This window comes from Corylus avellana, chromosome 3, assembly GCF_965113065.1.
Source record: "Corylus avellana chromosome 3, dhCorAvel1.hap1.2, whole genome shotgun sequence".
Lineage (NCBI taxonomy): Eukaryota > Viridiplantae > Streptophyta > Magnoliopsida > Fagales > Betulaceae > Corylus > Corylus avellana.
The window spans coordinates 5,119,296-5,133,306 of NC_142492.1; the positions used below are offsets into that span (position 1 = coordinate 5,119,296).

The 14,011-nt window shown below is 35.9% G+C and overlaps 3 protein-coding genes across 3 annotated transcripts; all 3 read left to right on the forward strand.

Annotated features, from left to right (window-relative positions):
• The first annotated feature begins 2,656 nt into the window (after positions 1–2,656).
• On the forward strand, positions 2,657–4,723 carry EXPA12 (expansin 12). Its single transcript, XM_059586125.2, has 3 exons — positions 2,657–2,801; positions 3,366–3,675; positions 4,405–4,723. The coding sequence occupies exons 1-3, from the start codon at positions 2,666–2,668 to the stop codon at positions 4,721–4,723; spliced, it is 765 nt and encodes a 254-aa protein (XP_059442108.2). The 5' UTR covers positions 2,657–2,665.
• Positions 4,724–6,544: 1,821 nt separating this feature from the next.
• Positions 6,545–10,661, forward strand: LOC132176642 (nucleic acid-binding protein). The gene is made up of 8 exons (XM_059588906.2): positions 6,545–7,166; positions 7,371–7,416; positions 7,882–7,931; positions 8,092–8,133; positions 8,484–8,597; positions 10,050–10,128; positions 10,233–10,304; positions 10,392–10,661. The coding sequence occupies exons 1-8, from the start codon at positions 6,568–6,570 to the stop codon at positions 10,437–10,439; spliced, it is 1,050 nt and encodes a 349-aa protein (XP_059444889.2). The 5' UTR covers positions 6,545–6,567; the 3' UTR covers positions 10,440–10,661.
• A 1,059-nt stretch (positions 10,662–11,720) lies between these two features.
• LOC132175889 (Tetratricopeptide repeat (TPR)-like superfamily protein) lies at positions 11,721–13,698 on the forward strand. The gene has a single exon (XM_088514906.1). The coding sequence runs from the start codon at positions 11,795–11,797 to the stop codon at positions 13,427–13,429; it is 1,635 nt and encodes a 544-aa protein (XP_088371032.1). The 5' UTR covers positions 11,721–11,794; the 3' UTR covers positions 13,430–13,698.
• Positions 13,699–14,011: the final 313 nt, after the last annotated feature.

The following is a 14,011-nucleotide window of genomic DNA, read 5'->3' on the forward strand; positions in this document are numbered from 1 at the left end:
TTTTTACATTTTTTCATATAAAATATATTTTTTCAGTTTTTCCCACAAAATATTTTTACTAAAACTAATTAAACACATATTCTTAAAAAAGTGCTACAGTACCAGTGTAGGACCATTGGCAAACAGGGCCAGTGGTTCAATACAATCTGGAGGAAAGAAATGTGGGCCCGAGCCCATCAATCGTGCATATATTTTTTTAAAAAAATTTGTTGAGTGATTGTCATGTGTATTTGGTATTTTGATTCCATTTTGCCGGACTTTGAGGATAAGATCATTTTCAAGGGAAGAGAAATGATCATGATAAGATCATGATTAGAGATATTTAGTTAAACTAAAATTTATTAGGATTAAATAATTTTAAATTAGGATTATGATTATTTAGTAGTCTTGTCAATTTAAGAGTCTTTTTTTTTTTTAATCTATTTAAAGAACAGTTATAATTAATGCAAATGAGAGAAAATATTGTGGTATCTTTCCACTCTAAAAGTGGCTATTGAAAGAAGCGTGCAAAAATTATTCATTTACATTTAATTAGAGAAAAACAAACAATTTATAAATTCTCTATGTTCTTCCTAAATTTCTTTAAACTTCTCATTAGTGTAATTGTGTAAAGATCTTGAAGTTATTGAATAAGAACTTATATGTAAAATATTTTTATTAAACAAATTAAAATCAGGCTTTTTCTGATTTTAATGAAGTAGAAGTAGTTCAATCAACTGAGACCACGCCTAATGAAACGAAATGTCACTAATTCGAACATCTTTCCTCCCCTCGTACCAACATGTTAAAAAAAAAAAAAAACTCTTTATCAATTATTCCCATAAAAAAATATTATCATATTGCAGAGAAAAATCTCTTAACGTGGTACAGGGCGATTTCGAAAAAAAAAAAAAAAAAATTGAAAAATGAAAACGCGTTTTCCCACGTCCTATTAAGTACGGAAAGAAGATATAATTAAAACAAAACAAAGTACGGAAAGAAATTGTGTGTTGTTTGAGGAATGAGGATGACAATTTGGCAAACAAGGACAGAGCAAAAGCTGAAAAGCACGTGATGGCTTGTGCGATCTCTACAAAGTCACCTGTCGGTGATATCGACGCATTTGCCCCCCTTCGGTCGGTCTCACATAAAGATAAAGTACACCCCATGGAACACGCTGAACTTCCATGCATTTTCCTTGTTATTATATGGTTTGGGATATTAAATGTGAATTTTGTTATGCATTTGTAGTTCTAATTGGATCTCTCTCCTCTTTATTTGTTTGTTTACACAAGGTGATATACCTACGTGTAATATATAGGAGCAAATTTGGGATATTATAAGTACAAGAATCATGACAAAGGAAAAAGAAAAATTCTAGTATACCAATGAAAATGTCATGATTTGTGGGAATAGGAGCATGCCTTTGACTATCCTGGTTAATGGGTGATAACTTTTGATTAAGTTCTCTCATAATTGGGTGGTAAAATAGTTTTAACTTATAGTTTATTGTGTACGTAGCAGATCATTTATAATTGTTTGTTTTGGTTCTGGTTTTCATTTGTTTGTTATAAAGAAATGAGTTCTAGTGTGTTTTGTTATTCTGTTTGTGTTGGAATGAAAATCTTATTTATTAAAAAAAAATTAAAAAATTAAAAAGGTGGGAGGATGTCTCGTTTGAAAACGCTTTTTGAAATTTTTGTTATTTTTATTTTTTAATAAGAAAACAAATAACTTCAAGCATATTCTTATTTTCACCTTTATGTGAATGTCTAAAAGTATTATAATCAAATGAACCCAGAGAATTGGGAGTGGCGTTTGGTATTATTAGTTTGATACATTAATTAGATTATATATTGTAATAAATTTAAGTAAATTTTAGCTTCAATGGTCTAATATCGACATCTTAAATAAAAATACATCTGAAATCCTAAATGTACAATTCCTCTGATCATATCTCCCCGTATATCAATGAACTTTTTTCTCCATTTAACCCCACAGATGGAGAAAAAGCATGACTCTCTCGAAGATCAGATATTAACTCCAATCAAAGTAGCTTGCTTTTATTTTATTTTTTTGTTCATAGTAATAAAAAAAAAATAAAAAAATAAAAAAAACACTATTGATATCACAACCGTTGCGAATGAATTTCATAGTTACACTTGGAAGTTCATTAGGCAACATAACTAGATTCTAACATGTTACACCATTATAAGTCGACATGATATTATGGTTCGTTTGACAACGTGCGCTTTTTAAGGTACCCAAAACTATTTTTATTTTTATAAAAAGCGTTGTCAAACAACGCCATACTTTTTCTTTTTTGTACACAAATATTATCTTACTGCATGGTAAGAAAAGAAGCAGGCCGGCTACTGAATGTGGTATTAATTCCTTTCAATTGACCTTCAAATCACCGACGCGCGGGATGGCTTCAAAGTTCAAACACAAGACAAACCATCACATGCACTTGCTCTCTCGTTGTCGTCTCAGATCAACACATGCACTTGCTATCAAGAATAACGCGTTCTTTTGAAAAATCTGGTTTTACTTATTTTAAACTAATTTTCTTTTAGAAAGGCCCTATTATAATCACCGGCATGCGCCTTCTTTCTCTCTATAAATGGAGGCTCTTTCTTCAAGAATTCTAAGTGTCTGTTTGTTTGTTTGTTTATTTGAAGAGCAAATGGGGTCTGTTTCTCTATGCCATTTTTTCTTATTCCTTGCCTGTGTCGTTTTGGATGGCATCAACGGTCAAGTTAACGGCTGGCTTAACGGCCACGCAACCTTTTATGGAGCCAACCAAAACCCCACCACTCTTGGTAAGAAGTGATCACATGATCATGGTTTTGCTTTGTGTGTTGATATTTGGAATCTTGGATGTCATTATGATCACTTTATATTATATTTGTCTCAAACTTTTAACTTGATATTCTTATGAACTTGCATGAATCATGAGTGTTGGTGGGGGCAACTTGATTTGCAATTTTGTGGTGGGTATGTACTTGTTAGGGTAGTTGATTTTTTATACAATTCGCAAACAATACAAAATTAATGGGTTAGAATTAATGGGTTTGACCTATTAATTGAATAGGTCGGATTATGATTGACTTATATAGTTTTAATTATACGATATTTAGGATTGATAATTTTTTATACAACTCATAAACTTGATATGAACCCAATACAAAATTAGCTAGTTATGATTTAGGAGTCTGATCCGTTTAATTAAATGAGTTTATAATTTAGTGTTAAACTATATATATAATCTTATACTTATATATTGATACAACTCAAATCTGATACATGAACACAAATTACCGCCCCTAGTATTTCCCTCTCATGAAATTAACAGGTTATAACTAATATTGCATTGGTTTTATCAGGTGGAGCTTGTGGTTATGATAGCACTGTCCATGCCGGGTTTGGCGTGAACACAGCAGCTGTTAGTAGTGCGCTTTTCAGAGAGGGGGAGGCGTGCGGCGGTTGCTACCAAGTGATGTGCAACTACCGGCTTGACCCAAAGTGGTGCCTCCCCCGCCGTGTTATAACCATTACTGCCACCAATTTCTGCCCTCCTAACAATATTGGAGGGTGGTGCGATCCCCCTCACCAGCACTTTGACATGTCTCTGCCTGCTTTCTTACGCGTTGCACGGCAAGGCAATGAAGGCATTGTTCCTGTCCTTTACAGAAGGTAAAATAAAGAACAACAGCTAATTCAAGCTTCAAATGCCCTCTTTTTAGCCATGCACAGCTAAAGCTCATTGAAAAGGCATATATAATATATTTTGCTCAAGTATTTTATCCATCCATAAATATTTTTCAGTATTTTTTTAATTGCTTTTTTAAAGTACTACAAGAGAGAAGAGATTGTAGCAAAAAGAAAGAATACATAAGCTATAGTGATTGCTTAAAAATAGCTAATCAAAAATCAAAATGTATGTTTCAAAAAAGGAAAATACAAGTTGTTGGACATGATTTTTCCCCAATATTAGCTAAATATACGCAATATAATAGTTACTTGTCATGGTGACACTATTTACTTTCGTCTTATCTTCTAGAACTTCACATGGATCTCCAGCTTCATTATTTTCTTTTGAAACTTCACATGGATGTACACGTTCACTATTTACTTTCTTTTTTTCTCTGAAACTTCACATGGATCTACAACATAGATCTGCAAGTTTACTATTTACTTTAATCCTTTCTTCTGAAACTTCAAATTGAATTTGCAACTTTACAACTTAGAACTAAAAATTCGGATTTGGCCAAGATCATAAAGTTCTTGGAAATCCTGATAAATTAACATAAAATTAACAAAGAGATTGGTCTGACTATGACTCATATATATATATATATATATATATATATATATATATATATATATATATGTGTGATTTATTACTATGTTTATGGATTGAAGGGTCTCATGCAAAAGGAGAGGAGGAGTCCGTTTCACATTGAAGGGGCAATCAAATTTCAATATGGTGATGATCTCTAACGTTGGTGGTAGCGGTGACGCGAAGGCCGTATGGATAAGAGGCTCCAGGACAAGAACGTGGATTCCCATGCATAGGAATTGGGGCGCAAACTGGCAGAGCAGCGTCGACGTTCGAGGACAAAGACTGTCTTTTAAGATCACTTTGGTTGACGGAAAAACCACCGAGTTTTTCAATGTTGTTCCTTCCACGTGGAGCTTTGGCCAGACTTTTTCTTCCCAAAATCAGTTCTCTAATAACTAGTTGCACCCTGCTGATATTACGAATTAACATGTCCAAGAACAAACTGGTTTTTGATAGTTCAAGGACATTTTTATTACATTCTTTTGATGAAAATTAATTAGGACAAAATATATGAAAATTATATTAAGTTGCTTCAAATATTTCACTTTTAATTTACAGCTCCAAAATTAGGAGCTAGTGATGCCTGTAATTTCATTTGCATTATAAGTTTAAGAATAATACTTTATTAAATATTTCACATGTGTATAGCCATTGCAATTTCGTGCTCTATTTTTTTTTCCCCTATTTAAATGGGGTGGGGGAATGGTACTCCTATATATGTAATAGGCCAAATTTAGAACTCCACTACCACTATCATCAATGGTGGTGGTTCAATGGCCCAATAAAATTTTTAAGTGGTTAGGTAAGTATTAGGGTATGAGTTCGAATCTCCATGCTTAATTAGTATAAACCATTTTAGTTCCTATTAATGTCCTGGTGGAGCGGGTGGTTAAGCTATGGCTCGGCTAGTCTTGAGAGTGCGTCTGCCGCCTGCGGTTTTCACTGTTTAAGTCCCTCCTGAACAGTCTCCCGTGGATTGGTGTTACTATGGTTATACCCAATTAGAATAGCCACAATTGGTCTCTTCTTTCAACCTTTTTAATTAAAAAAAAAAAAAAAAAAGGTTCACAATAGCTGCCAAAAGTTCTTGTCGACCATCATTGGAGTTGCCAAAAATTCATGACAACCGCCATGAAGTTGCTAAAAGTTCATTGCAGTCACCACAAAGATGTTAGAAGTTCATAGCGATTGTCACGAGATCATAAAAAATTTATAATGGTCACCCTGAGGCTATATTTTCTAATCCAAAATCAAATGCTTTATCTCTTAATAATCTAGAACTCAAAACAACTCTCAAGGACTTTTCTTTATCCGAACAAATTCCTTTTAACACCACTTGATCCTTCACAGTGGGATTAAAAGCCTAAAGTAAAACCCTCTACATTTGTCTCAATCAACCCTATAAATCGTCCAAAATCCTCAATCAACTAAATTAAAGCTTATAAATAAAATATACCAGTCATAAATCATCACAACCTTCCCATAATATTTCCTTAAAATTAAAATTTCTTAGTCTAGGGCTTAAAATTCGGGGTGTTACTTCGTACTCCATTTAGCAAGCAACACCTGACCAAAGTCTAAGTCTTGCACACGGATTAGACCCCATAGTCTCAACCAAAGCCACGTCCCATCGCCAGATAACACCTAGCCAACCCTGTACGCGGTTCACAGGCCCTCCACACAAGGAGAGACACACAACTCATGCAGGTAAGATTACCATACTTCATCTTTGTTGATAAAACTCTTCTGGCAATCACTCTCTCAAGTTAGATTAAGCATCGAAATCTTTCCTTTATCAATACCAGTCTCTTTGTAGGTGTTCATTGACCAAAATCGACAGTGATCTACTATACTATCAATTTGACTTACATACCCGTATGAGTAATGTTATATAGACTTGCTAAACGTGAGGCAGCTATTAAAATCATTAATAGATCAAAATTTAATAATGATGATCTCAAATTCAATGATAATTTTAAAAACCACATCATATTTGAATAAACTTTAAAAAGTCTTTAATCTTCTTTATAACATTACTCTACCCAAAGTGGTGGGATGAAAGTCCAAAAGTTTAAATAAGATTGAAGAGGAAACCCACTATGATGGTCCATGGTTCACCTTTGGGCCTGTCTGGCTCTACAACCCAAGCCCAAGCCCATCTAATCAGAAACCACTATAAATAGCTCTCCACCACTGTTCTTCACATTTCCAATCCCTCGCTCCTCTCAACGCCAAAAACGAAAATGGGCAGAGATCGAAACGTTGCGGTCGCAAGAAAATCAGTAGATGAAGAAGAAGGAGAAGTAGAACAAACCGAAGCTCCGTCTAATAAGAGAAACCATTCCGATTCCGGTTCCGGTTCCGGAGAAGACAGGAGTAAGTCTCGAAGGAAAGCGCGGGAAAGTTCCGAGTCGGAAGAGGAAGAGGATGGGAAAAGGCAGCACCGGAAAAGCGAGAGGAGAAAAAGGAAATCGCGAAGGCGGTACAGTAGCGAAGAGGACTCGGATTCCGAGTCCGAGTACTCTGATTCGGAATCGGAGGAGAGCGGCTCGTATTCGGATTCGGAGTCGGAGAGTGAGAGCGAGGGAGAGAGGAGGAGGAGGAGGAGGAGGAAGAGAAAGGAGAGCAAGCGGAGAGATAGTGGGGAGGAGGAGAGGGATAGGAAGAGGAGGAGGAAGGAGAAGGAGAGGAAGAGGAAGAGGAAAGAGAGACACGAAGAAGAGAGAAAGAGGAAAGAGAAGCTGAAAAAGAAGAAGAAGAAGGAGAAGAAAGAGAAAGGGAAGAAAGGAGCGGTCACGAATTCGTGGGGAAAGTATGGGATTATCAGAGAAACCGATATGTGGCAAGTGTTTTTTTTTCCCTTTTCCTTTTTCTTTTTGGTTAGGGTTTTTGTTTGGTTCCCGAGAAAATCTAGAAATAGAATGTGCTCTGTTTCCTGTTGAGCAAGATGAGAGTCTATTATTTTTCACTTCAATTTGTTAATTTCTTGTGAATAAGTGTCTCTCTTTTTTAACCCTTCACTTATACGATACTTTATACTTTGTAGGAATAAACGGCCAGAGTTCACTGCATGGTTGGCAGAAGTAAAACAGGTAATCCATTTCTCACCATTTCACAATCCTATGGCATGTTGAAGACGTTTTTTTTTTTCCTTAGCAGTATTGCCATTGTTGTTGTTCTTATTATTTTCTGTTTAGAATGTGGACATGCAGACTAGACTGACTAGTGACAATTTTTTGTAGGCTGTATTCCTTTAGATGGGTACCATTGGTAGGATGCAGAACTTAATTTCCTTGATGCATACATAAATACACAGACATATATGTGTGTGTGTGTGTGTGTGTGTTGATACAATTTAAAATTTAATGCTATAATCCTGAATTGTAAGAGCTGACTGCTACTTAAAAAATTAGATTTTCAGTAATATGTGTGTAATGCGCATTATTATTTTCATATTAATGTAGCTGAAAGGAACAACTTTACTTCTATCGTTTTCAAATTGCACTTATGGCATGGAGAATTTTTCAATGCAATAATTGTTTGATACTTCTTTGCAGGTGAACATGGAAAGTTTGCCTAATTGGGAAGAGAAGCAGATGTTTAAACAGTAATTGCACAAACTTGTTGATTGGATGTAGTTGACCTTCATAGAAACCTTTTCTTCAATATAATGCAAAATTAATTGTCTTTTTTCTATGTTCCCTTACTTATGAATTGTGTCAAAACTTTTTGAGTCCTATCAAAATGCGTAATTCTCATTTTTACAGATTCATGGAGGACCACAATACAGCTACGTTTCCTTCCAAAAAGTAAGTTTCTTTGCCTTTAGTTATATAGGTTTCTTGTCTTCCATTGTTTTCATTAGATTATGCTTCTTTATTTAAATAGGCACATAAAACTGGCCCAACACAGTGGTGAATAACTTGAAGAAGTCATTTCTTTATCTAAAACAAACAATGCATACAAAGCTGATGAAGAAAGACTAAATTTAATTTTATGGTAAGAATGAGACAATGAAGATTCAAAGATTTGATTTCCTTTATTTAGTTGATGTTATAAGTCCTTAGTATATTTGACACCCATCTTGGTAGCATTATCATACAATGCATAGAAAGTTTGCAGTGTAGATTACTTAATTACTTAATTGTTTGTGCTGCAGGTATTATAACCTGGATGCTTATTACAGACGTCAAATGGAAAAAGACCTGAAAAAAGGTTTCAAGAAGATCGTGCAAAAAGAACGCACTGTATTCAATGATGAAGAACAGCGTCGGTATGTTTCAGTGCATTCTGCATTGTTAGTATTTATCATGAAGATGAAAATAACTTGGCAGCTCTAGCAGTGTTATGATTTGCATTGAAAACTGTTTTTTTCATTTGAATTGATGAAGAAAGGAACAGTTTTTTTTACCATTTCTCAGTTTCCTTGTTGATTGATACAGTTCTTTTCATTGATGTACATCTGTTTTTAGAGCGACTTGTTACTCTGTAGGATCCTTTAAGATTGTAGGATCCTTTGATCAGTTTGGCGCATATCATAGAATCCTTAGATTTGGATGATTGTTTTGGGCCTATTGTCTTTGTTTGTGAGTTTTGGTAGCATTTTAGTTTGTTTTATGCCTGTCAGTGTTGGCGTGGGTGTTTTTTGGGCCAATGATGGGGAGTGGTGGTGTGTGTTTGAGGAAATTGACAGGTTTAAGATGTTCTAGGTTGTGGTTCGGTGGTGATTGGTGCTGGGGGATTGGGAGAATGGTGTTAAACGACTTTGTTTTGTGGATGTTCAAGGTCTTAACTGAAATAGTTCGAAACTCAGGGTTCAATTTGTTACCAACCTCAAACTCTGGGGGAATATGTAATTTCCCCAAACTATTTTATGCTTTGAGGCTTACATGGTTACATTATACCTGTTTAAGGACAATAACATATGTAATACTATATATATAGTTATATTTAATCCCCAGTTATATATCTCAACTAGTTGATGATGCCGAAGTCCCTCGTATTGGATATATACATACAAGAATTCGTTGTGTGCATATGGAAAATGTTTGTTGTCCCATGTAAGGATAGTTTTGAGTGAATCAAGACTTTACTATTCAAATTCACATTTTTATTTGCTTGTTTCGCCTCCACTTTTACCTATCTTGAATTTGCCAAGATTTGGAACCTTGTATTGATAGTCTTAAGTGGCAACTGTGGCTAATAAGACTAATGCGCAGATTAGTTAGCTTTAAGATAGAAGATCTTTCTAGAATCTTTTTTACTTACCAAAAAAGGATAGAAGATCTGCTATTCCTAATGAATGCCATTAATCTCACTATATCAGGAACCATTGGTGTCGCTAATTATTAGAAACTTTGCATGTTTGACGACCACCAGGGGGGAATTCTCTTGATATTTGTGAAAGGAGCCACACTTGTTAACCTTTTACAAAGTTTACTTGGGTGATTCAAACTAAGAGAAGTTTAAATTATAAGTTATAGACTTCATTCATTATCTGATTGCAGCCATTTGGATATTTCAGTTCCCATAATATAATTTTTGGGATTTGGACATTTAGCTATTTTGCTTGAAGTGTGTGTGTGTGTATATATATATACATATAGATAACGCCGCTGGTGCTTGGATTGGTTTTTTTAAATTGCAAGTGAAGATTAGTTGGTTGACCAGACTATTGTTACCAGCATGTTCTTGGTTTTACTCCCTAATTTGTTCTGCTTTTCAGGCAAGAACTTCTGCGTGAACGTGAAAAGCACAAGGAAGAAGAAGTGGAAACTTTAAAACGGTCTATGCAGAGTGGAATGGTTAGTTTCCACTTAATCACCCAAATTTCAATTTATTCATTGAATATTGAACCCATCAATTTATGGCAATGTTTTCCAACTTCCATGTCCATTTGAATTCCCAGGCACAAGCAATGAAAGAGCAAGCACAGCTCAGGGAGGAGATGGCCTACCAGTACAAAATTGGAAACTTTGAGGTCAGTATAGTGAACTTGATTTGTCCCTGCTCTGTAATTTCCAATAATTTTGAATCAATCTATTCACTTACCTCCATTATATTATAGGCTGCAGCTGCTATTCAGAGAAGATTGGACCCGGATGTTGCGATGTAAAGATGGTTGGCTATGTTTCGAGAATTAAGTCGTTCGCATCTCATGCTTTTTGTGTTGCATTATTTAAGTTGCAGAGGGATCCATCCCCCTTAAATCTTTACCAAGTTTCCCTGTATCGAAAACTATCTGCATTCCCATGTTCGTTGTTGTAAAATTTTGTGCGTAGTTCTCCTCCCAAGCTTGCAGATATATTGGAACTTTTATTGCTGTTGTTTTCCTTTCCTTTTTATTTTATCAGTTTCACTTACTCCTACGTGCTTGTGCGTTAGACTTCATTGATGCCGCGACAATGGGCCCGGCTGCAAAGCTTTGGAAACATGAGCATAAATGGCCAATTATGTAGAACATGATGCATCATCTTTGAGATAAGGCAGAAATTGGAGCAGATCTCGATTCAAAGCCGTTGTCTTCAAGAGAGCATAAACTCAAAGGCAAATCAATTTAACATGCAATCTTTTACGTTGGGAGCTTGAGGCAAAACTGGGGAAGTGGAAACTGAGAAGCATTAGTGCTTATGAGTTGATCCTGATCTTATATTTTGAAAGATCTGAAAATAATTTTTGACCATTTTGTAGCTCTTGGTTTCAGTCCCAAGGTACGAGGTGAGCGCTTTTATAATTTTGTTTAATTTTCCGATGGGATTTTCTAACACGTCAGTGAAGACAATTAGCCAACTTAAAGTTGGTGGATTATAAAGGTCTAAGTTTCGCATTTGTTTCTTATTAGGTAAAACTAAAATTTGACTAGTCCAAATAGTGCAGAACTGCAGATGGAGGAAAACATTACAAAATGGGAAAATATTACAAATTTATTGGTAGTTAGAGCATTCCCGATGAACTCTTTCAAATTTATGTAAATCCAAGTTCATATATATATATATATATAACTACCGTTTCTTGCATATACGAAATTACTTTGAATACCTATCAAAATCACAATTGGTTAACACGAGAGAAATCAAAACTTTCAATTGAGGCAGAACAAAAATATGCGAACAAATAGCGAGATTCCATCCAAGACAGAAATTTTCAATAATCCCAAGTTCAATTGTGTTGTTTCATAAAACTAACAAAAGAAAAGGATAGGAAAATCAATTTGTTTTCTTGGAATTAGCAAACAAAATAGCCATGCATTTCTCGTAAGTGCTCGAGTCAGAAAGAACTCAAAATCAATGACAATATAGCAATGAGAACAAAGCACTATCCACTGCAGTGACTGAAATCAACTGCAAAAGGAAAATGAAAAAGAAAGTCACAAAGGAATTTGTCAAAAATAGAGAGCTTGATTCATATAACGTTCCGAAATGTTTTTAATATTAGAGGACTGTGATTACCGCCCATTCGAACAGGCCCAACATGCTTTCCCCACAACGGTTGATAACATTTTCCCGGGAAAACATCAAACGGAAATTCAAACTCAAATTCCAAACCCAAGCCAGAAAGGATCGCTCTCATCATCCCATTTCACTTAAAGCCCTATCTTCTCTTGCCAACATTCTTAATTCTCATAGCCCAAAGAACCCAAACTCTGGAACTTTCACCAAACGATCCCAATTTCATTTCCCAGGAAGAACCGAAACAACTCGATTTCTGCACTCAGTTGCGGATTCTCATGAACCCACCGAGTTTCGACAAGACCCAGATGACCAATCAGCTATTTATGTTCAAAACCTCCTCAAGTTTCGAAGGGACAAGCCGGCGGAGGCGATTGAGCGAGCTCTCGATCTATGCGGGCTCGGGCTGACCGAGGACTTGGTGCTGAGTGTGCTTCAGCGGCATCGTTCGGATTGGAGACCAGCTTATGTATTTTTCAACTGGGTTTGTAGAAAAGGAGAAGAAGGAAGTGGATACTCACCTGGGTCTGGTGTTTACAATGAGATTCTTGATGTTCTTGGGAAATTGCAGCGTTTCGAGGAGATGATCCAAGTGCTCGATAAAATGTCAAAGAGAAAGGGACTTGTCAATAACGAGACATATGAGATTTTACTTAATAGATTTGCGGCTGCTCATAAGGTGGAGGAAGCAATTGATATATTCAATAAGAGGAAACAGTTTGGATTAGAGAGTGATTTGATTGCGTTTCAGAGGCTTTTGATGTGGTTATGTAGGTATAAGCATGTGGAAGTTGCGGAAACTATATTTCATTCAAAGCGAAATGAGTTTGGTTGCGATGTCAAGACTTGGAATATCATTCTCAACGGTTGGTGCATATTGGGGAATGTATATGAGGCAAAAAGGTTTTGGAAAGAAATAATTGCGTCTAAATGTAAGACGGACATGTTTACATATGGAACTTTTATAAACGCTCTGACAAAGAAGGGGAAATTGGGAACGGCGGTCAAGTTGTTCCGAGCCATGCAGGAGAATGATTTAAAGCCGGATGTGGTGATCTGCAATTGTATCATTGATGCGCTTTGTTTCAAGAAGAGGATTCCTGAAGCTTTGGAAGTTTTTAAGGAAATGAAGGAGCGAGGTTATCCCCCAAATGCAACAACTTACAACTCGCTAATCAAGCACCTCTGCAAGATCCGGAGAATGGAAAAGGTTTACGAGCTTTTAGATGAAATGGAACAGAAGAAGGGAAGTTGCTTGCCAAATGATATAACTTGTAACTACCTGCTCAAGACCTTGAAGAAACCAGAGGAAGTTCCCGTGTTATTGGAGAGGATGCAGAGAAATGGGTGCAAGATGACTTCTGACACACACAATTTGATCTTGAAGTTGTATATGGATTGGGGTGATCAGGAAAGAGTAAGATATACATGGGAGGAGATGGAGAGAAATGGGTTGGGGCATGATCGGCGATCTTATACCATTATGATTCATGGGTTTTATGACAACGGAAGAATACAAGATGCTTTGCGCTATTTCAGTGAGATGACATCGAAGGGTATGGTGCCAGAGCCAAGAACCAAGATATTGGTGATTGACATGAACATAAAGTTGAAGGAAAGCAGGCGAACAAGGGGAAAAAATGAAGGGTGCTGGTAATGCTTCCTCCAACTTTGAAAGGTCACCTGGTGAACTCTCTCTTTGTGAAACATTCTTGAGTGGTTAATGCTTAAGAAATGACAGAGATCATATTATTACTTGAAAAGCTTCATTGTCAATTGATCATGTATTTGCATTTGGAAGCTATGCAGGAATTTTACTCTCTTGGCATTTTATTTAATATATATTTATTGAAGATTCTAAATGATGTTGAAACTATGACTACAATTAAGAGAGAGTGCCAGAATGATATCCATAATCTTTAATCAGGTTGGCTCAAGTGATTAGGTGCCTATTGTAATCCCTTTAAGTAATTATCAATAATGCAACCAGTCCTGCACTACAGACTGTTTTACCAAACACACCCTTATAATAAATGTGGTTTCCAGGTAGAAGTTCATTTGGCCAGCCTTTGGTAGGCAACTATTATTATCCAACCTGACCACTTTCCGACCATTTTTTACAATGAAACTTGTTCACTATTTCGAAAATAGTACTCCCTCTTTTTATATGAATGATCATAAATTAGAACCCATTGTTACATGAGAGGAGGAAATATTGCTCATACAACGTATACCCATT

Coding starts and splice junctions, on each gene's coding strand:
- EXPA12 (XM_059586125.2), top strand. CDS start 2,666: ATGGGGTCTGTTTCTCTATGCCATTTTTTCTTATTCCTTGCCTGTGTC. Junction 2,802..3,365: donor CCAAAACCCCACCACTCTTG/GTAAGAAGTGAT, acceptor TGGTTTTATCAG/GTGGAGCTTGTGGTTATGAT. Junction 3,676..4,404: donor GTTCCTGTCCTTTACAGAAG/GTAAAATAAAGA, acceptor TATGGATTGAAG/GGTCTCATGCAAAAGGAGAG.
- LOC132175889 (XM_088514906.1), top strand. CDS start 11,795: ATGCTTTCCCCACAACGGTTGATAACATTTTCCCGGGAAAACATCAAA.
- LOC132176642 (XM_059588906.2), top strand. CDS start 6,568: ATGGGCAGAGATCGAAACGTTGCGGTCGCAAGAAAATCAGTAGATGAA. Junction 7,167..7,370: donor ATCAGAGAAACCGATATGTG/GCAAGTGTTTTT, acceptor TATACTTTGTAG/GAATAAACGGCCAGAGTTCA. Junction 7,417..7,881: donor GGTTGGCAGAAGTAAAACAG/GTAATCCATTTC, acceptor ACTTCTTTGCAG/GTGAACATGGAAAGTTTGCC.